Here is a 22,977-nt window from a genome sequence, read left to right as displayed (position 1 = left end):
TCTAAGCTTTTTAGGCCCATAAATATTAATTTATTGCAAAAGTGTTATAAAGTACATAACTGCTTTCTCTGTCTTACATTGCTTATAGTTTATCGTTACTATCTTTTACTTGGTAACATGAAAACTACATATCAAACAATGAAAACACACAGAACAGTTGGGAGAGATGTTTTATTGCAAGAAACAATTGTAGACATACAAAATAAATATCTAAAGTGGAACAGTTAAACTTGCCAGTTGCCATGGATGTGAACAGTCAATGCTGACTTTCTACTGAATTGTGTCCAGCCAGTATAGATACCTAGCCTACAGAAGCTTTGTAAGCTGGTGCTGGTGCTTTCTGGGGCGGAGAGTGAGAGCTGTGCTGCCTGCCTGTGTGGTGCTGAGGATTCATGCAGAGTTCCCTGACACAGAAGGACAGTATGTTAGGTTCAGACCTGTCCTTGATTGAACCTTGGCATGTAACTGGCTATAACGTCCAGCTTGTTGGGTCTTTCATACTGAGCCGAGAGGACTTCAGGGATTGTAAGTTTCAGCACCTCGTTCACATATGGGCCAGGGTCCTGGAAAACCTTCTTGAAGATCAGGTCCAACAGTGCATCAACGTAGTCTGCAGTGCAGTAAACAAAAAATAATGTTTACAAGAAAAATACACTAGAACCAAAAAGCCTTGTGCTGCAGTGTTGTCAAATGTCTCTTCGTATTTCTCCTAATTTATACATCCTCCTTATTTATTAATTTGAAAACCATCAAAAAAATCGTTCAGATTTTATTTGTGTTTATTTTCAACCTTTTGTGTTATTGCCTGTGTGTCCATCTTTATTTTTTTTATTTGTGGGTTTCAAATAAAAGATTGTAAAACTTATGGAATGTTGGCTCTGCTTTCACAGGCTTTGCGGTTCATTCTCCATGCTTAGATTTGGGGAAGTTGACTGTATAGCAGCTCTCCACCTGTAGATGTTGCCTGTGGTCAGTCAGTATTTTCATTGTAATGCAGGGCAGCCAGGTAGAGTCCTGGGTGGAAAAACAGTACTTTAAAAATCATAGTATACACACTAAACTATAATCAACTAAACAGATAGTGATGTTTTATGTTCACCAATCCATATTCATAACAGAGTAAAACAAAATTACATATTAGAGTAACATAGTGACTAACATTACATCATATGCTTTCGTTCAACAAACCTGTGCTTCTGAAGTGAGGCCGGAGAGTTCTCATGGAAAGCTGTGTGCCAACCGTGCATTTCACTGGTTGGTCTGTCTGGCAGGCAACATGATGCACTACAGACTGCTGTACAGATGTGCTTGGCTAAACACAAAAGGAAGGAATATGTTATGTGTCTGTTTCTCATGTTACATAAAACAAAGCTATGTAGACAGAAGTGATGATTAAAACAATCCATTTGATAAGGCAAATCATAATCCGCGCAAACCCATGCAAATTCCTCATTTCACATTAGATTTAGTAAGTGAGTAATACATATTGTGTCCATGCCTGCATATAACTAACGCTAATCGTAGCACAGCAGACAGGTAACCCCTGTCTCAGGCTCCAAAACAAAGTAATGATTGCTTGACTGCAGATTAAGTTTTGGTACTGTCAGATCGGGTCTCTCGTACCAGCAGCTAACATTACACACGTAGTTACGTGTAAATGAACACAAAATAAGTCGTTCAACTGCCAAGGTGCTCCTGGGCATCTAACACACTGTCCTTTAGCACAATATGCTAATTGACGTAACGTAGCTCACTGGTCGTGAATAACAGAGCATTTCGTACCATCCTCTCTGCGTGTTCACGGCGGAACATTAGCTCTCCGTCCGCGAACAACTGAGACAATTTCACACCGTCTGATCGGCAGTGAGCATGTGGAGGAGACGGTTTCCCATGCGTGTTCACGTCGGAACAGTAGGTGCAACAACTGAGAAGTTGTCCGCGGACGACGAGCTAGCTAGCGCTGTTCGGCCGTGAACATGACGATGGCTAGCTAGCGCTGTTCACGGCCGAGCAGCGCTAGCTAGCTCGTCGTCCGCGGACAGCTTCTTAGTGGTTCACCGGCCGATTAGAAGCGATCAAATCTCGATATCCTAATTCATTTTCTCAATTCACTGTCATGTTTTAAAAGAGTGCTGACCATTGACCAGTAAGCCCAATGTTGTAACGTTAGCTCAGCCTCATATTTACATCACCGGTTAGCGTTAGCTCATGTGCTAAACAGCCAAAGTAACACAAACAACACTGTTTTCAAAAATACTTACAGTTTCTTCTTCTGTGGCGTTGACACGGACAGTGGGTATTGATCCATCTTTGAGGAACAATCTCGTTGCCAGTCCAGTCTGATACTGACCCTGGTTGCTGAAACAGTCCGGTGTGAAGTGATTGGCACAGACAAGCTTTTGCTCAGTGAAGCTGGGACGTTTGCCTGAAAAATAAAATTTCGTCACTTCGCTCTGATATCCTCTTTGGTATGGAGGCGATGTAGGGAAATATGAGTATCCGTGCATCCAACGACAGAGCAGGAGTGCTTGGCTTTCGGGTTGTACACGGTTGCGGTCATGCTGTCGCATACAAGTGAAGCGAGAAAATGGCGGATCCTCCTTCAGGTAGCCGGAGTAATATGGGAGGAGATATCCAGCCTGAGGGTGGGAGTATTCAAATCACCCGCACTGCTACGAAATCCAAATGGCTCGTTTAGAGACACATTTCCTGACTCAGCCAGTTTACAAAACATTGACTTAGTGGTGGTAAATCACTCTTAAGGGGTCGGGAGGCACTCCAGGTATGCACATATACATAGTGAAGCAACGAAAAAGTGAGTTTTGCATAATATGTCCCCATTAACACTGCTGATAACTTGCTGAAGGTCAGACTTAATGTCTTCAGAGGAGAAGGAGGAGGAGTACACTGCATCTGATGATGATGAATATAGTCTGTGAGTCGAATCTATTAACCTCATTTTACATTCTTACAAATACTTGTTGAAACACATCTTATTATTCATGTTAAAGTGAAAAGCTGAACTTTTTTCTGGTGTCTACTTTGTAGTTTCTGTGAATCCAGTGATTGCTGTGGCTGGATGGCTAAAAACTGACTTTCCCTCCTGCTGTTTCTCTTTTCTCGTAGGACAAGTGGGGAATCCTCTGCATCCAGTGACTCCTTCAAGAGTGTTCAGTCAAAAGATCACAACCCTTATTTTAAAGAACAGTCTTTTCTCAGGTCAGCTTTTATTAACATTTAAATGTTGATGCATGTATGAACATGTTGTACAGTCACAGCACATGCACAATAGGGGTGGTTAATAAGCATTGTCGGTGACGAGAGCCAGGTCGTGTTTCTCTATTCCCCACTCATCTGCCATTGCTTTGAAAAACTCACACATATTTGCACTTGTGTGGCTATCATCCATAGCTCGCATCTGAGGTTCGAAGGACATTAGCTTCCATTAACTGCTGACATAATGAGCTGTAACGGTCATGCATGAGACTGTAGCTCTGGATGTCCAGGCATCGCAGGTTATTGCTGCCCTGTGAGAAGTGTTGAGGGACTCTTGCACGGAAAGCTTTGTCTCCTTGTAAAGATTTGGAAAAGCTCCGGGATGGTTTAACATGTCTTGGCTCAAGACTGTGAACCATGTAGCAGAAGCCAGTAAGAGGACGACTCTGGTTTGTGTTACAATAAAAATATAAATAAATAAATATTTTTTTCAATTGATTTTTGGAAATGTAATAATCGATTCATAATCGTCAATATTATAATCGCAATTAATCTATTCTCAATTTTTTTCACCACCCCTATTGGCCTACCGCCTGTTATTGGTGAGTCAATCTTAAGACATTTTGTTTGAGTCTAATGTTACACCAACCATGATTTTGAAGTGTTTATGTAGATTTGGACCATCACAGAAGTCAAGCCTAAATTCTGCCAGTGGGTAGGCTACCTGGTAACATACATCCATTTCGATTTTCATAGTTTTATGGTTGGGAGGGATCACTTACAAAACTAGACAACATAACATGAGTTTGAGTCATGAGTTTTCATGGCAACCCGGATGCGAGAGGACACTGGCGGGAATACCACCGCTTCTCAATCCGTGGCAACAGTTGACTTTCCTTTCTCCGCTTATCAGCTGTTAGCCTAGCAGCGCTAACTTTCAAACCGACGGACTCTCCCCGGCTCCCAGTGGTGTTGGATAGTCGCTGCTCTGCCGTTGCTGGTGGGGTCTTCAGGTGTTCAGTGCAGGAGCACCTTGTCCTCTGCTGTCACTTCACCCAAGGCTTCATCGCTGGGATTGGGTCTCTCGGTGTCCCCCGCTGTGTGCACGGAGCCTTTTGTTTGTTCCTCTTTTTTAAGTAAATGTATCATTATTATATGTCATAACTTAACTGAATTTCTCAGTCTCATCAAAGATATGGATAAGTGCAATGTAAAGTCACTTTGTTTATTCAGATGAAAATCAGTCATGAATACAAAATGTAAAATATTTACACTTTGAAATAACAGAGAAAAACCACCATCAGATTATTGTAAACCACAACAAACAGTGCTATGGTTGCTATAGCAACAGAATGAGGAACACCCCAGCAGGAAATCAAAGAGGCTGAAAGGCTTTAGCGGGAACCTGTCGACCGTCCTGACAGAGTGCCAGGTACTCCACGTCGTTGTGTTTGAAATTAAAGGGTGACAGGTCCCTCCTGCCTGTAAAGGCGTCGTGGTGAAACATGCCCAGAATCACGTATTTAGGTATAGCGCCCAGAAAGAGATTCTCCTGGTTACATATCCTGGAATTCTCAGGGCTGGAGTAGGTTTTCACAGTAACGCGTGAGAGGGGGTAGAGGGCATTTCCTTTCATCAGGACCGCCACGTGACCCAGCCTGACAGCCAGGGAAACGCTGACCTTTTTGACAAACAGTGAGGCGGCCATTATCTTCAGGGTAAACTCGGAAGCGCGTGTTCCCATCAGACAGAAGGCATTGTTGCTGCGTATCAGTTTAATTCTCAAATCTACCAAGTCTAATGAAATGTGTTGCCTGCTTTTTGTCAAACAGCATACAGAGGCCACTCCCAGTGGATTTCTCTGACTTAATCTTTTCTCTGTCTACACTGATTATCGTATTTCTATCAGTCCCCATGCTGCAATCCTGTTTAAACCACGTGTCAATGAAACAGATACGATCACTGCATTAACAGTCCTCCTCATATTTACTGAGGAAACTATTATGTTATAAAAAAAAAAAAAAGTGCTGCGACAAAGGTGGGCTTTTTACAAGATTAGGAAAAACTACAACTCAAATCAAGAGTACTGGCCCCACTTCAACAGCCTGTCCAGTCTGGTCAGGAGCAGGCAGGATGACACCTGGAAGTTGAGACTGGGACTATTTGATTGACAGGATGCAGTTTTGATGTGTTTTCTTTGGTTGTCTGTTGTTGTTGTTGTTGTTGTTGTTGTTGTTGTTGTTGTTGTTGTTGTTGTTGTTGTTTTGGGAACACTGTAAATACTACACTTTTCCATTCAGTATCTGTACCAGCTGGTGGCGGTAATGCACCAATTCCTTGTTTGCCAAGAAGCAGAAGAAGAAGAGGATCTTAGTTTCCTGTCACATTCGTAACGTAGCACCCTGTATCCGACATCACAGTGGAACCAAAAGAAGATTAAGTGTGTGGTGGAAAAAACAGCACATTTGCTGGAGAGCTATCATCTCCTTCGATCTAGTTTCTCTCTAGTTTACGGCGATATCATCAGTCGTCTTGAACATGAACATGTACCGGCCAGGCAACCCTGCACACCGACCGACACCGTTCGGATCACCACCACCCCATCGCCCTCCTTTCAGATTCGGAGGAGCCTGTAGTGTTCCTCCTCCTGGACTGTTATCCCCTGTACCATTCTCGACCGTAGCATCGGAAAGCCATTTTCTACTGAACAAGCCATCTAGAGGGCATTTCGTCAGGGTACGTACCCAACAAGCTACTAGAGCAAGCTTAGCTGTATGAGTTAGCATCCCTGCATGATCGGTGTGTCGTGGTTTGCCATAACACATTGTAAACAGAAAGGGCACGCGGGTTGTTTTGTTTTGTTTGTTTTGTTTTTGTTTTTGTTTTTTTTTTTGTTTTTTTTTTTGTTTTGTCAAAGCGAGCCTGCTGCCGAACTAGAACAAAGTTCTATCACTTTATATCTTTCTTTTATTCACGGTTTCCTAAACGTCGATTAGCGGTGCTGGTTTGAATGTAGCTAGCTCCTGTCATGTTTAAATGTGTTACAGCTTGTTTTGAATGTGATGCGCTACCTCAATGTATCTCCTCCATTCTACAAATGCAAGCAAACATGGATTGATGAGACTGCGGTCAAGCCCATCTCCACTCCGAAAACCTCGGTAAAACTTTATGGTGCCCGTATATACCAGATATTGCGGTAATGCAGTGTATCAGCCCTAAGCCTTAATAAAAACACCGACTTATGAAGGTAATATGCAATTGCAAATGAATTCAGTCAGTCAGTCAGTCAGTCCGTTAAATCAGTGATGAATTAATTGAACATTTAGTTAATTCATTAATTGAGCATTTAAGGAATTAACTTATTGATTATTTCCTTGATTCATTTTACCAGCCTAATTCTGATCACATTGAAGCCTTAGAACATGGAGGCTATGACATTTCAACTGTGTGAACAATCAGTCAAACATAAAAATAAACACAGGAGACCCAAGAGTCATGGTGAGGTTTCTGCTTTGTGACCCAATTTCAAGGTATTAGTAGAGATTTCTATACTTTGTATGAGGTATGGCCCCGGCATTTATCGGTTAGACAATTTTATCGGCCAACTTTGGCCCAGTATCACAGATATATTGGAATCGGTTAACATGTTGTTTGATATGTGTAGATATCAGATTTTCTTTACTGACCATAATGCAAAAAATAATGCTTGGGTAAATTGTGAAGGGTTTTGTCACCTAGTTTCTCCATCAGAGTTCAGTACAACAGTAAGAATCAAGACGTTTCCTCCTTTATTCAACACCGGGACAAGAAATCCTAAAAACACATTTGCAAAATACAGCTGCAGTTTAAACAGTAAACTAGCACAAACGGTGATAACTGGCAACATATTTTCTTTTTAAATCAATACTTTTGCTGTTCAGTCCACAGTTACCACCTATTTGTATCTTCTGCACATTTGACTGATCAAAGCAGAGTAAAGAGAGTCGACAAGCAGATGGCGGAGGCTTTGTTGGAAAAGCAAAATGCAAGAGTGACTATTTGTCAGTATTTTGGATTGAATGTTTTTAGAGAGAGTGAGACTTTTATAAGTTCAGAGGAAATAGGTGTTTGGTACCTTTTATGAGAAGCTGGAGGTGTGCAATGTGTCGCCTGCAGCTCATCAAACAGCCACTTCATTACTCCCACATGCTAAATAAAACTGTTCTGACATGTGTTGAGTTCAGTTCATCCAAATGGCCACTGTTTTGCTCTGCAGATGCATTGCTGATGAAGAATAGCAGCATACACTAAAATCAACAGTGCATTTCTTGTGAGTAGCTTACTCTAAAATAGGGCTGCAACTAACAATTATTTTGGCAGTTGACTATTCTGTTGATTATTTTATCAATTAGTCACTTAGTCACGATTATTTTGGCAGCATCTTTTTTGATTTTGGTTTTTACCTCATATTCTCAGAGCAAATTAAAAACCCATGAAACGTGCATTTGAAAACATAATATTTTGAAACACAACTGGATTTTTAACATCAATTGAACTAATTATTACTAATTATTAAGTTTTTAATTGATCACATATCTCTCTATAAAAGCAAGGAATCGCTGTGTGTCTGTGTATCTGTGTGTGTATGTGTGTGCCTCAAATATCTCTGCAGATCAGGATCAGACGGGAAGTTGTGGGAGGGACACCGGTGGTGATACAGACAGCAATGGAGATGAGTTTTAAGAGTTGAGAGATTTGTGACATATAGCTTGTTTGGAGTAGGGCTGAACGATATATTGTTATCGTATATATATCTAGATATGAACATTCAAGATATTAATATTGAAAAAGCAACAATATAAACAACATAGATCTTCAAAACAACTGGTTGAGCAGCCATGAAGATAAAAGTCTCCAGCTGCTTTTGAGAGAGAGAGATAAAAAAAATGTAATTGAAAATTGATACAGACAGACAGACCGACAAGGATAACTAAACAAAATGTTTTTTATTATCGTTATTTAACCTTTAATCAACCAGATGAAAACAACTGAGATTGAAATCTCTTTATCAGTGGTGACCTGGCCAAGAATGCTGACCGTTACGTGAGGTTATACATTAAGTAAAAAAAAACAAGGATCAGAGTAACGACTACCATCCACACATCCAGGAGAATCAAGTCATAAGTCATAAGGTGAGAGTAAACACCGAAATGCAAGTTAAAACGACAAGCTGCAATCACAACACAAAACTGTCATGCAATAAGTGTTATCGCACATAGCAGTTTTTCCTCATTTCATGCAGGCCTATTACACACTCTGGAATATTGTTACTGAATGAAGTGGTGTCTGTCTGATGATGATCCCATGTAGGATGGGCCATGTACAGACACACGAATAAACTATTCATTCATTTATACTTATTTAGTATTAGAGTCAATTCAAAGACAATCACAGGTTGATTTCAACCAGAAGATAACATTATCTATAGGCAGGTTGACAAATACAGGAAACATCTGGTCAGTGAATGGTGCTCATTTTGGACTCCGTAAGCTAGCTAACACAAGGCTAGGCACTTTGCCACATTAACTAATGTTAGCCAAATGAACATTTTCACCTGAAGCATCACCAAGTTCCAAACATAACTTGGGCTCTGGAGGCCGCTCTGTTTCGTACTCTGCCGCGTGAGAGTCAGATATCGAGATATCTGGCATGAATATCCAGATATGAAATTTTGTTCATATCGTTCAGCCCTAGTTTGGAGTGTATATTTAGTGTGTTATATAGTGTTCAGTGTAGTGTAGTCGGTTTTTTTGTGTCAAAACAATGAGGAGACTGCTGAATGTGGAACAGGCAGAAAGTTTCATATAACTTTGTAAATTTCAAAAACTTTTTAGCACAAATTTAGCAAACAACAATTTATATTTGCATTATAACTAATACATTTGGTTCATTAAACATATTTGTGGTTTTCACAGTAAGAAATCTAACTTATTATTTTGTGATTTTAAGTACATAGTGTTAATATAGTTAGTATGTCAAAATGAAAAAAATAACTGTACAGTCACACATGTGAGGTTGTGCTAAAAATAATGACACTAAACAAGGCAAGGTAAATAGTTTTTAAGATGAAATATAATGGTAAAATCAAAAGTTGTCAAAAACAGCCAATCATATCCCTGATGTCCCACCTTCAAACACAAACTCATTTGGCCATCCATGAAAAAGCTACTTAACCTCCCACTTTTCTATAGGAATACATGCTTCCTATGGGCAATGCACTAGTCTTACAAATGAGTTATTATTATAATTCATTAAAGTCATTACATTATGTGGAGGTTTACTATTCAGTGTTTTATCCAATTTCTATTATTATTGTTTTGTATTGATTTAATATCCTACACAAGAATTATTACTGACATTGTTTCTGTCAGACAAAAATCTCTTATTTGACTTATTTATTTGCAAATTTGACTTACTTTTTCATAATCGATTTTACTGGCTAAATCACACTAATGGATGAATATGTCTAAAAATTGCAAATCTGTTTCAGTTTGATTTGCTTGTAGGTTTGTAGGCTACTACTAGGGGTGTCACAATTCTCCAAATCCTCGATTCAATTACATCTTTAATTCCAAGATCATGGTTTGATTAAATTCTCCATTTTTACATTTTTTTTTTAAAGCACAGGCTGCTATGCCATTTTCAGACTAGACTTTTATGCAATATAATATCTGACCCTTGTTCGCAATGTACCACATTACATTATTAATTTTTTATTAACAACATAATGTAACAATAACGTCAGTGAAAGAGGAGGGGGTTCAAGTTCTGTCTATGAGTTTCCTGCATCTGAAGTTGCCATTGTTGTGAGAGTGGTGTAGCACCTTTCAGGAACAGGGCGGTGCGTGAGGTGTGTGTGCGTAAGGTGTGAGTGGGCGAGTGAGAGTGAGGAAGCCTGTGTGCGGACAGTGAATGAATGGGAGAGGAAAGAGAAGCTGAGGGAGAAGCTAAAGGAGTAGCAGTAGTAGCGAGTGTGCAATATAGTCTGCAGTTTGGCTGTGAATAAAGGCGACAGCTCCTCTAGACACAGCAAAGCTCTCTGGTATTATTTCCCAACCAGCTTAACACGTGAAAGTGGTTCAGCCCGAAGGTAAACATAAACTTCGGCCCTGGAGGAAATCATCTCCCCTGTGCTTCCTGACCACGGTCCAGGAGCTGAACAGGAATGGTGTAACACCATGCTGTCGTTTGGCTGGCTGTAGCTAATAGCTACTGGCTTAGCTAGTAGCTAAGTTAAAGGAGGTTGACTCGCAGCACTTCAACACGTGTGTTTTTTTTTTTCCCGCTCGGCAAGCCGACTGGACGTGACATGCGGTGTGGCAGCATCGACAATCCCATTTTTTAATTCGAAGTTCGAGATTGTGACTTACTTTTCGTCAATTTCAGATTAAAATCGAAATCGTGACACCCTGAGCTTAGATTCTCTGCCCCAGCCTGTTTTTTTTATTATTTATTTATTTTTTTAATAACTCAAAATAATGACTGTGTTTCCAGCTAGAAAACGCGAATCTCTCTTCTCCCTCCATTGTTGTTTGTGTCACTGCGTGGTGTTGCACGTGACTTGTCGCACATGTGACATCACTCCCCGAGACACAAGAAGAAAGCAAAAATCTTTCTTTTAAATAAGGAAAATGACAAAAATAATAGTAACACACAGTGACTTGAATAAGTAACTTTAATATGATTACTGGTTTGGAAACATTGATGCGTTAGATTACTAGTTAAAGTGGTCAGCTCATAATTACAGCTAATGTGTCTGGCAGGGCGGCGGGCTAGGACTGAATGTGCTCGGTGGAGTCAGGCTTGATTTTTTTGGGACCGATCTAAGCTCTCCTATAGAGTCACATGTAAATTTAATCTCATACATAAGATAGGAGGTTTCCGCCCGACAGCGATGATATGCTCCAAACCACTACAAAACAGATGACTGACTTTTATCAGTTCAACTCGTGAACTTACTCGTCTGGCATACATGCCATAGCTCCAGGGTGCTAACGTTTCAGATGCTTATGCCTAGCTGTAGTGCTGCCATGAAATGACAGCTGTGTTTGACACAGTTTGCACATCACATAATTTGCAGTTTTATTTTCAAAATGTTTCCACACTTTGGACGTCTTCGGTATCGCTTTCCTCAATGTGTTGCGCCATCATTCGTATTCTTCTTCTGCTGCTGCTGCTGCTGCTGCTGCTTCTGCTTCTTCTTCTGCAGAACTGTCTTCTTCTTCTAGGCCACACTGTGGTGCACATTCTACATAGTAGCGGTCTTAAAGCGATTTGCTCCAGCTCAAATGAGGATGATAATGATGAGAAGAAGAAGAATGATAAATACAATGCATCAGCGCAAAAATTTGCACATTAGAACTCAAATTTTTCTACAAACTGGTTTCTACCAAGGCCCTTTTGATGAATTGCCTACACATTTTTTTTTATCAATGTGACCATGACCATTAAAGGTTCTAATAATTGTAATAAGCTAGAACTGCTTAATGAAAAGTGCTTCCTCAGAAACAGCGTTTGGACAGTTGTGAAAAGGACCCTGTGTAACAGTGATGGAGGATTAATAATTACCTGAGTTACTGACTGTGATGAAGGTTGCTGTCAGTGGTGGGATGTAAGTAACTTAAAATATATAAGACATGTTAAACTGGCTACAAAGCAAGAATGCATTGGCGGCAGGTGAAGCTGAGGATGGAAGAAACTAATATTTGACTAACGGTCATACTCGTTTTAACAACCATGGAGGACTCTGTTATTATATACATAACTAAACTGTCATAATATCAATATATTTAGATTCTGATGGAACTTGGGAGTCACCAGGCTGTTTTATGGGCCTCGTGCGTAATTTGAGCACAGTGGACCACATTGTTTCCTTGCTTGGAGATTGCAACAGGTAATGTACTAAAGATTTTCCTCATTTAAGAAGCATTATATCACTCAACTGCATTCCAATTGTCAGAATGTTAATTTTTATGACCAGGCCAACTGATATAGATTATCAGCACATTATTATTTACATATTATTAATAGACTGAAGCAGTACATTGGGAAAGCCTACATTACCCACAGCCCCTGCTTGAATGTTTACAGCAATAATTGAATTTTGGTCCTGTTTTACCATTTAACATGCCTATGACTTCATAGATGCATCCTGGCTACCATGCAGTTACTGTCTACAGACTACCCACTTTATTGACAGTAATCTTATTTATGCTCTTTTTAAAGAAAATGTGCTATGTTGATTGTGTGCTATGCTTTTTCCATGTCACATGTTGCATAGATTTAAATTTGTATGCAACTTAAAATAATTTTATCAGAGGTTTATACTATTTCACCACTACTATTGTAAAGTTAAGTTACTGCTTCTACTTTAAGTGACATTTTTAGAAAAAATTACGATACAGCCATGTCTTTTTGTTTGTTTTTCCAATTTCTGGTCTGGGTGTTAAACAGGCAATGTATTCTTGATTGCTTCTCATGTTTTGCAGTAAAACACAAAATGGAATGAAGGATTTGCAGATTCGTCTATTCGACCACACAGAAAGGTGTTTCGCAGCAATCCTCTGTAGCTGGAAGAAATTCCGCAGAAGAAAGTTGCCTCCTGATTTTCAGAGCTATTTGGTTATTTCAACTTCAGACATGGATGTTTAGTAAAAATATCAAGTTTACAGTGAGTGAACCAATAAGTTTGATATAGAGCAGCAACAGTTGTCAACTATTAACTGCCAACTATTTTTTAAGTATATGATGACATCAATTAATCAGTTTGAGTAACTTCAAGAGTCAATTCCCTGATTATGGCTCCTTAAATATCTTCTGGTTTCTTTACTCTCTCACAGTAAACTGAATATTTTCTGGTTGTCGACAAAACAAGACATTTGTGGTCTTCATCTTAGGATACACTGATTCTAGTTGATGAATTATTAAAAATAATTGGCAGATTAATCAACATCAAAAATAATCAGTAGTCGAGTACAGCATTTTTGCAGCATGACTAAAAAACTGTACTGTAAAATGTTCCACTCGAGCATGTCATGTTACACATGTGATACACTGGCTCATTTGTTTTGTTTAACGTGTAGTAAGTAACCTATGATATAGTCTTGCTTTTCCTTTTGTTTCCTCCCACAAAGAGCATTAATCAATGTAACTACTTGATATATCAGAAATATAAAAGAAAACCTGTTTACTGTCATTTTTTAAGCCGATCCGTTGACTGTTGTCCCTGGTCTCAGCACTGGCATGCTGCTCATTGTACCACTGCTTTCCTCTGTGGCCTCGTGTGTTGCTGCTTGCAGCTTTCCTGAGAGCTGCTCATCCAAAATACTTCACACTCCAAGCTAATTGTATAGACTTATCAAAACATTAACAATAAAACTTGAAAGCACATTGTTCAGTATAATCAGCAATGACATGGCTGTAGGCATAAAGTAAGCTAGGGCTACACCTAATGATTGGTTACGTTATCCATTATTATAAAGACTATTTTTTGAATGTGTTATTAATGATATATAATTGACCCAAAATGAATATCAAAAACTCAAAATTTTCACCATTACTTCAGTATTTTGTTTAATTATTTCAACATTTTTTGCTCTAAATGACATAATTACATAATCACCATCAGTAAATAGAGGACCCTGCCTGGCTATCACTCCAGAGAATGATGATGTGTTTAGGTGGGAAGTTCACTGAGGGCTCGGTAGGGAAGGCTTACAGTCTCAGTGACTTTTCCTTTTCAAATTTGGCATAACAGTAACTACAACAGCACAACAGTTGAAGATGATGGAGACATTATGAATTAATGTTTGTGCTCTAAATCGCACCACATAATCACTGCCATGAAGTGGCTAATATTTTATTTGATGAGTGAAGGATCTGTTTAGCTGTCAGACTGTGATCACCATCAGAACACCATCCGCGCCTCTGGCTTCTCCATTCACACAGAGATAACTGTCAAACCGGTAGAGAGGCAGAATACTGGCGCAAGATTCCCGCCTTGAAAAGGCAGTGTGAGAGGAGCTATAGACTGTTTGATCAGCAAACCATGTCTCTCCTCCCCCAACACATTCAGTAAAAGAGAAAAGACATGTTCTGGTGTCCCTGCCCACTTTATCCCATCAGGACACAGAACTTAGTAGAGAGGCAGTGCTGTCTGCTCGTGAATGGGCAGGATCCTTCTGTTTACTACTATGTCTCTGTTTACATGGTGACTTAGAGAGGAGGGAGGGGATTGCTCACTGCAAAACAGACAGGAAGTTAGCTACAATGATTAGAACACTTACAGCAGCTTTAACATGTCTTACTTTTTTCCAGTACTATAGACTATATTCAGCTTTATATTTTCAAATAAGATAGAAAAACCTGTCTTTGTGTTTTGTATATATTGTGACATATGTATTGTTGTTTCCCAGCCCCACATACTGTACATTGTCTGTGTTATAACCACAGATCAAATGTCAATTCTATATTGAGTATACTTTATAGTCAAATATTTAAAAAGCAAGACCTCTGAGTGCATTACATTTAGGAAAAATATAAAATATCATTTTAAATATGCCATGGCCGCTCTGTCTTGTACAACACTATAACATGAATTTTGAATACTCTCAGCCCCACTGTAGCAGCTTCTCCACAGACCATAGTACAGTGATTGCTTTGGAAGGCAGGCAGCAGATCAGCCCTCCTGCAGAACCACGGCAAACTCAGGTCCCACAGTGGAATCCTATTCCTGTGAAACATCATCTTCCAGACAGCAGGTATACGTGTGTCTGTCTTGTTTAGTCTAAGTCCAAGCTGGAACAGTTACACTTTTGTATTTTTTGTGATTGCTGTTTGAAACACATAAATTGTTGATTTTCAGTGACCAAGCTGGTGAGGAATTCTTGAGATGCATTGCAGCAAACAAACCTCTCCCAGACTATCTCAAAGGGAACATGGCATACAACTTGGCTGACGCATTTCAGTCAGCCAGTTTCCTGAAAGAAGCTGTCAGATTGGACCCTGAGTTCCGAAAGCGTGTCACCAGGAGCAAAAGCCGTAGTCGAAGCCAAAGTCGCAGCAAAAGTCGGGGTAGATCCCGAGCCAAGAGCCGTGCACGAAGCAAAAGCAGAGTGCGGAGCCGAAGCAGAGGAAGGGCCAAAAGTCATGCTCGCTGTAAGAGTCGAGCAAGAAGCAAAAGCAGGACCAGCAGTTTGGGTCGGAGCCGGAGCCGAAGCAGGAAGAGTCACTTACGGAGCAAGAGTCAAGTCAGGAGGTCTAGGACACGAAGTAGTAGTGGAGAAAAGAGCCATGGCAAAGACAAAAAAAGAAAGAGGAGCCCCAGCTACAGCTACGGCAGCAGTAATCATCTGACGGGGCATAGTCTGTTAGAAGGCCTGAAGCTGGTCATGAACAGCAAAGAACTGGAAGAGCGGTTGCCCACCCTCAAAGATGCCATCCTCACTATTCAGGTAGGCACATCATTCCCAACGAGAATTGTGGTTAGTCATGTTTTTAATTTACCAAGATCATAAGAAGGGTTCTTTCATAAAACGTACTCAATCCAAACGCCGGGGGGGGGATTGGTCCGAGGAGGAAGCTCTAGCATGTTGACTGTTTTAAGTGCTAATGGAGGCCATTTCCTGCAGCTTCAGCCTTCAGTCTTCTCTAAATATACCACTTACAGAGACATCTTATTCATCAAATGAAAACAGAAATAAACACCCTTTATTTGAAAATGAGTATAGTGCAGCTGAGCTAGCAGTATAGCGGTGCAGCACTGTTATTCTACAGTCTGGAGAGAACCCTGGTATATTTTTTTTAAACTGGTGAGTAAAGCTGAACCAGATGGCGCAGTAGAAACTCTGACCCATACATAACATTTCGGAGACAGACACTGGCAAGGTAGATGGCGAGGTAGTGAACTGAAACCAGATTTTATAATGATCCTTCTAACACATTTCAGTTCACTGAGTATCACTGACTTACATATTTGCTTTTCTAATATATTCATTTCATCATACAAAAATCATGCCAGTGGTGTTGTATTAGGTAAGTGCTTGTAGACACTAATCATCTTATAAACACCTCTCTATTTTAAAACGCCCACCAAAATTGTAACTTTTTATATCTGGGATTTATTATTGAACAGTTAGCTATCACCTGCTCTGCAGATCACTGCTGGCTCATCACCACAAGTTAGTCTGTGTTGAGTCAAACTTCTTGCATGCAGCCATTTTAGATGCTAAATAGATAATTATATATCTATGGAAGCAATACTTGTGCATTTATTTATTTATTGTCACATAACGAATATGGCTATATATGTGTGTATGCATGGAGGCATAAAGAACCCTATATTTTGAAAACAACTGTGATTGCACATTAATGTGCAACACAAATGTTTGTACATTAACAGGCTATTTTGTTCACTTTGAGCCTGTATAACTTGCCCAGGTAGCCAATCGTGTCCTGTCCTCAACAACACTCAGCAAAGGATCTTCTGTCTTTTGGTGAAGAATGGACACTAAATGTAATAAACCTGGTGACAACCAGTGGTTGAATAATTCTTACATTGGTAAAAGTTCCACACTTTGAAATACAATGAATGACTGAGGGCAGTGACTGTATAATCAAGCATGTTGATACTTTTACAGTGTTTAAAAAGCACTTATACTTGCTAAAGAAAACTTTAAAAAAACAAAACAAAACATGGAAATCTCACATTCTACAATATGGGACCTTTTAATTGTATGTCATTTTTGTGATCTCTTCTGTACAGGCCTCAGATGAAAAAAAAAAAGTTGAGTGTGTGCCTGATGAGCCCAGACATCAGCAGCATTACAGTCTGGACAGTTCAACATCGTTGGAAAATGACAATATGCTCCTCCCTCACGACCGCGTAGGCAGTGACTTCTCTTGGCTCCAGGCACGAAGTCGAGAGGACCCCACAGTCCAGAAAGCTGATGAGCTTGAAGATGAAGAGTCGTTCCTGTATGGTAGTGAAGACATTGGTAAAAAACAAACCGATAATTCATCTGCTACACTTTTTGCAGCATTCTCTCAGATTGGAGAACGTGAGAAACCAAGGGAAATGGAAAGTCTTGTTCTTGGCAGTCAACAGCATCACCAGAACAAGTTCATAAACAGTAGCTGCAAGGATTTGATTGATCTGAAGCAGCCCCTTCAAATAAATTCCTTAAGCTTAACCTCTGCCAATCTGGACAGTAGTGAGTGTGAGAAGATCAAGAACATATTAAAGAGTCTGGGTACAGCAGACATCAGCGAGATAATGGTGAAGATGCAGGAGCAGGAGGCAAAGCAGCTCTCTGCAGCACTTCTCAGTTCAGACTCAACAGCAGCAAGCTTAGCATTGCCAGCACTGAGTGACCCAAAGGTTCGGCAATCTCTGGAGTCTCTACAGTCGCTGATCAAAGGTGAGAATCTTGTCATGAATGAAAGATTAGACATGATAGTCCACTTGTTTAATTAGATAGGGTTTGTGTTATTTTTAGGGCTGGTGGTCACCCTCTGAAGCAGCCTCTGTGGGAAGTTTTACCTATACTTGTAAAATTTAGTACGCATGTATATCACACCTAGGTCTTTAGGAGAAAAAAAAAACCTACTGGCACCATGTCCTAAACCCAACAGTAAGTCAGCCATTTTGAATTTGGTGCTCATTTTTGGAAATAATGATTAGAACAAACTGCTCCTAGAGCTTTAAGAACATTCAAGAAAAGTTAAGCTTGAGTTTTTGTTGAGTTCGTTGCTCTAGCCCAGATACATGTTCATGGTCAAATCTGCACCAAACTTCACATTTGGTAAACATCCCAGCCTATCGCTTATCAATTAAATTTTCCATTTACAAAATGATAAAAATAAAAGACTCAACATAAGGCTGGAGGGAGTTTAAATCAGGCGGTGGGTCGAAAGTGCAGGTTTTCCCTTTCTATTTAATGAGGGTAGACGGTTTTGGCACTGTGCACTGTGCTGGGCTCTGGGGGTTCCAGGAAAAAATACAGCCAGCTGTGGGAACAAAGTTGAAGCCTCCTCAACTTTTGGAAAATGCAGCCCGACGTCATGTTGCAGTGGCCAGTCACATAAGCTGTCACTCAACCTAGTAGCATGAATGACTGAAAACACAGTGGATTGTAACATAATGTGTAATCACTTGGTTTGGCATTATACACCAGTTTAAAAAATCTGTGGATGCCAATGATTAATATAGGACTGGCATGCTTAACCTACTGTTGCAGAGACATGACAGCAGAGCAGAACGGGTCAGTAGCCAGGCATGTTATTTAGCATGGGTAAATGCTACATAGGTGCAGTGCGACGTTTCACTTTTGATCACTCAGTTTGGTTTTGTGCCCCAGTTTAAAACACACAGTAATGATCTGCAAGTATGCTGGTAGCATAACAGCATAGCAGCTTTGCCTCTCAGCAAACTGATCAGCAGGGGTTCCCAATATGTCACACAAACCATGGAGTTACACTCCCTTATCGCTGCACAAACCTGCCGTTAAGTCTGATTGGCCGCTTGTCTCACCAATCATAATGGCTCCCTTCAAGGATTATGTCCTTGCTACCTGGCTACATCATAGCCAGGTTACTATGAATTGATGACAAGCAGCTCCTGCCAGCCAGACATGAGCTAAATCAGGTTTTAAGAGCCTGCCCCTCTCAGGCAACCCAAAACACAGATAGAAAGTTGCAGTCGTAGCGCCCCCCATTGGCATAAGGAGATGACATTTTTTAGACTACTGAGTGTTCCACCTTGAATATTTGTGAGACAATCCTTGTGTGTAAAGCTGTGCGTAAAGAAAACATTTGTGTCGCATTATTTCGCACAAGTTTACATTTTTAGTTGTGTCTACTCGCGTAAGTAGCGCAAATAAAAATAACCGCGAACCAACAAGAACAAAGAGATTTCCCTGTGATTGAACTGCAAGAAATGCATCAGAACTAAGCCAAAATAAGAACATCATAATGCCGCCTTGTAAAAAACCTCAATTAATGCTTCATCAGGTCTGCACTTTAAAGTAACAATATTATCAATTAACCTTCATGTCAGTTCGAAAGGAGAAAGTCCTCGCCATGGTCGTTTCTTTATAAAGTGGGAGATGCTACCAGCAGTCCACAGGAACTGCTGCCACCTGGCCTGCTGATTTATTTTCTGTCTCTATCGCTCAGTGCTTTTGATGTAGAAAACAGGGTTATGTTGTTGTTCTGTCTTCTTAAGCAACCAAGGAGAAGCGGGCAAGAAGAGATGGTAGTTGCACATCTCAGACATCTTCTGATAAACACAAGGTAAATATTCCCAAGCTGTATCATTGACTATCCAACATGAGTGGTTGTAGTTCATATTCAATATTTTTTTAAATGATTTTTTTTTATCTTGGTTTGTGTGTCCCAGGCAGGTGACAATGAGGAAAAAAAGAGAGAGAAACAGGCTAGAATGACTAAAATGGAATCCCTGATGAAAGAACTAGAGGGATTGTTGAAACACGATGGTAACAAAGTTTTTTTTATTAACAGCTCTGTGCTTCCTTGCTTCTTTACTGCCATCTACATGCTAAAAAACTGCATATCGTTCACTGCTATTCTTGTCATTTTGCAGGATTTTCTTTTATGACACCAGTAATTGGTTTTTACTGCCAGAAGTGTGAGGAATTCATTGGAGACTTGAATAGTGCTGAAAATCATGCTGCCATTCACTATCACAGTGGCTCCAGCAGTGTAAGTATACTTCCAATATACCTCTGTGTGGGTAAGACTGCTGATTTTTTTACTTTCAACAGAAGAAACCAACATTGAATGCATTGTGTTTATCAGAGTTTAATACATAATCAGTGAGCTACACTGTTGCACAAGGTAACATGTTACTTTATTGAACATGAACACACACACTAGTTTGACCCCATCCCACATACACCTTACTGCTCCCTCACATACTCACCAGAGAATCATGTGAGTGCTGGTAACACTGTTAGTTGTAAGGCCAAAACGTTCACTGTGTAATCCTGATTTAAAGAGAGCCTATGTAACTTTTGACAAATTGCCCACTATAGCAAAAATGTAGTGTAACTCTTAAAGTTTGTAAACTGACTCCGTAAAGTTGGTTAGACAGAAATATCTTTTAAAGTTGGCTTATATTAGCTAATATTAGCTACCGTGAGCCTCTGCTCACAGTGGACCAAGTAAGACTGTAGTGAGACCTGGAGTGTACTGAACAGAGCAAGAGAGGGTTTTATTGCTTCTTACATGTAAGATTTTTATCTTTTTCTTTTCTCAGAGTTACGTAGTTTAATAGGCACTGCCTTTCAATTTCAAATCAAATCCGTTTTTTTATATAGGCCACAATCACATCGCCTCAGTGGGCTTTACAGTAGGTGCAGTGACAACATGCTGTCCTTAGACCCCCCTCCTGTGCACTGAAATCTTACACCAGTAATAAATTATTAGATTTTTATCAAGCCCCACATCTTCTCTTCTACTCTCAAGATGAATAATTTTAAACAGAAAACTTTAGATTTTAGCCTCATCCTTATCATAGCCCTTAACAAGGACAGTTTGTAGTCCAACTGGCCTTCACTATGCCTGGCCTAAACTGCTAAATCAGACTTAGACCAGTCTTTAGAATGTATTGTACATTCGTTGCACCGATAAAACTTAAGCCTAGTCTTTACTACACTTTTGCAGTATTTGTAACAACAGTAAATGTACAGTGCAGGGAACACAGGCTACAGCTTCTAAAGACCAAAGTAAATCTCCTGTGTGTCATTTCACAACTGCTGGAAAAGTAAAGACCCAATAAAATTCCCACTGTCCTGCTAATGTGGAGCTAATCATGTCTAATTTGCCACACATAATGGAGGATCCAAAAAAAGAAAAGGCAACTTAACAGACACTGAGAAATTATATAGATAGATAGATAAATAAATAAATAACAGAGCTTTTCAAAGCCATCATTAGAAAATGCCGACTGCCAGCACAACGTAATAATAGACTCCCTTAAAAATCAGAATTTTGTGAGTTAGTGAGTGAGGGAAAATCAAACTGAAGCACTGTCTATGACTAAATATGATTATTTATCCCCTCTTCTAAATTTGGCAAATGTAAAACATTAGGTAATTCTTTTGTCTGTATAAAAACAGTTTGGTGTTTTGCAGTACTCTAAACAACTGTGTGACTACATCCATTATATGCCATGTTAACAGCTAAGTAACTTTACAGATGGTCCCTCAACTGTCATGTTATGAAGTTTGGTGAAGTTGGACATAGATTCTTTGGTGTCGTTATCCTCACACAAATTGTTTGTTTGTTTGTTTGTTTTTAACAGGAAGTGCAGATGGACCAGCACACCGGAGATGGCAAGCTACACTTGCACTCTTTTAGCAGCAGCAGTAACCAGCACCCACATCCTTCAGACAGAAGAGATCCTAGGGACTACAGTTACCACAGGAAGCACAGAGACTACCAGCTAGACTTGAGAGATGAGCGAGATCACAAAAGCAAATGCACCATCGACCACATAAGTCACAGAGCTGGGCAGGAAAACATAACCTTAAAAGAAGAGATGAAAAAGGAGAGGATGCTCATAACTGTGTCCCGTGGACTGCCCCCCCATCCGGATGTAAGGGTCAAGGAGGAGCTGCACAAGGAGCTGGAGGCCAATAGAAGCCATAGCAAAGTCAAAGTAGAAGATAAAGACACCAAGGGGAAATCTTCCAAGGGCAGTAGAGAAAAAGGCAAGGGAAAAAATGAAAGCAGTGATAGTAGTGACGATAACAAAGGAAAAACACCTAAATCAAAATCAGCTAAAAAAAAGAAGAAGAAGGAGAAAAAGAAGAAGAGGGATAAGTCCTAATTATAGTGCTGTGCTGTTTTTAAGGGCCATATCCAAACTGGAGTATCCATGACATGATGTTTGCAGCTTGCTGCTGCTCGGGTTTCAACAGTGTAAGCTTGGAGTGTTATCTTTACACACCAGAGAACCATGCTGTTTTCTCTTGTCTTGCTTCTTAACGGTTTTTGTTGGTGTAATCAGAAGAAGCCCACGTGTTGCTGTCAACCATTGTCAAAAGAGAGGATTTATAGAAAAGGTAGAGGTGAAAGTTTCCACTCTCGATAAAACTCCTCCCAGTGTTTTTGCCAACCAAAGTCAAACACACCCCAGCCTGATCTCCACTATAAGCAGATTGAAAATTGCTTTTGTTAATTTGCTTCCAAGATATGTTTACATGACAAATAATATGTGGATGTATGACATGTCTTAAGTATAACCTTAATTTCTAAATTCATCTTTTAATTAAATGTTTGAAAAAATAAAAAGCCCAGTTATTTTTTTTCTACACATTAGTCTTAGTTCCATTGCAACCATGTACATATATTCCAACCACCATCACCATTGTAGTGTTAGAAATGGAATGTGTTAATTTTTCTTTTCAGTTGTCTGCATTTTTTAAAATCTGAAATACCTCCTGTGACCCTCTAGATAAAAATAAAATCCAGAAGTGTATTTATAGTATAATGAAAAGTGTTTTTGAAAAGGAAAATGTTATTGTAATTGAGTGATCATGTGATCAGTCAAATCCACGCAGAGTTATATGATAATTTATCATAATCAATTACAAATGGTCAGAATTTGACTGGTGGGCAGAATCTTTAAATCTAGTGTGCTACAAAGTGAACTGCTGTTAAAAGTAATGTTGAGCTTTTTCCTGAGCTCTACAAAACATA

The 22,977-nt window shown here is 39.8% G+C and overlaps 1 protein-coding gene and 1 long non-coding RNA gene across 5 annotated transcripts; one reads left to right on the top strand and one right to left on the bottom strand.

Annotated features, from left to right (window-relative positions):
* Nucleotides 1-1,246, bottom strand: LOC119033372. The gene is made up of 2 exons (XR_005079232.1): nt 1,189-1,246; nt 1-1,014 (listed from the first exon to the last, which is right to left on the bottom strand). It is a non-coding gene; the product is annotated as an uncharacterized LOC119033372 (long non-coding RNA).
* A 1,479-nt stretch (nt 1,247-2,725) lies between these two features.
* si:ch211-195b21.5 (transcriptional regulator ATRX homolog) lies at nt 2,726-22,639 on the top strand. Of its 4 annotated transcripts, XM_037123372.1 has the most exons (10): nt 2,726-2,782; nt 2,867-2,935; nt 3,127-3,219; nt 14,869-15,014; nt 15,119-15,707; nt 17,018-17,672; nt 19,478-19,545; nt 19,652-19,748; nt 19,856-19,974; nt 21,578-22,639. In XM_037123372.1, exons 5-10 carry the CDS (start codon nt 15,192-15,194, stop codon nt 22,103-22,105), a joined length of 1,983 nt encoding a protein of 660 aa, XP_036979267.1. In that variant the 5' UTR covers nt 2,726-2,782; nt 2,867-2,935; nt 3,127-3,219; nt 14,869-15,014; nt 15,119-15,191; the 3' UTR covers nt 22,106-22,639. The 4 variants fall into 4 exon arrangements, with proteins under 4 accessions (XP_036979267.1, XP_036979264.1, XP_036979266.1 ...); XM_037123371.1 differs by lacking the exons at nt 2,726-2,782; nt 2,867-2,935; nt 3,127-3,219 and adding exons at nt 5,815-5,952; nt 12,049-12,148 and having other exon boundaries at nt 12,744-15,014; XM_037123369.1 differs by lacking the exons at nt 2,726-2,782; nt 2,867-2,935; nt 3,127-3,219 and adding an exon at nt 4,648-5,952.
* Nucleotides 22,640-22,977: the final 338 nt, after the last annotated feature.

The sequence above is a fragment of the Acanthopagrus latus genome, chromosome 15, assembly GCF_904848185.1.
Source record: "Acanthopagrus latus isolate v.2019 chromosome 15, fAcaLat1.1, whole genome shotgun sequence".
NCBI lineage: Eukaryota > Metazoa > Chordata > Actinopteri > Spariformes > Sparidae > Acanthopagrus > Acanthopagrus latus.
This window is presented reverse-complemented; position numbering and strand designations above follow the sequence as displayed.

Excerpts from the sequence above, each read along its gene's own strand:
- si:ch211-195b21.5 (XM_037123369.1), top strand. The coding sequence starts at position 5,755 with ATGAACATGTACCGGCCAGGCAACCCTGCACACCGACCGACACCGTTC. Across the intron at positions 15,015-15,118 it reads CATCATCTTCCAGACAGCAG|TGACCAAGCTGGTGAGGAAT; the intron begins GTATACGTGTGT and ends GTTGATTTTCAG. Across the intron at positions 17,673-19,477 it reads TCTACAGTCGCTGATCAAAG|CAACCAAGGAGAAGCGGGCA; the intron begins GTGAGAATCTTG and ends TGTCTTCTTAAG.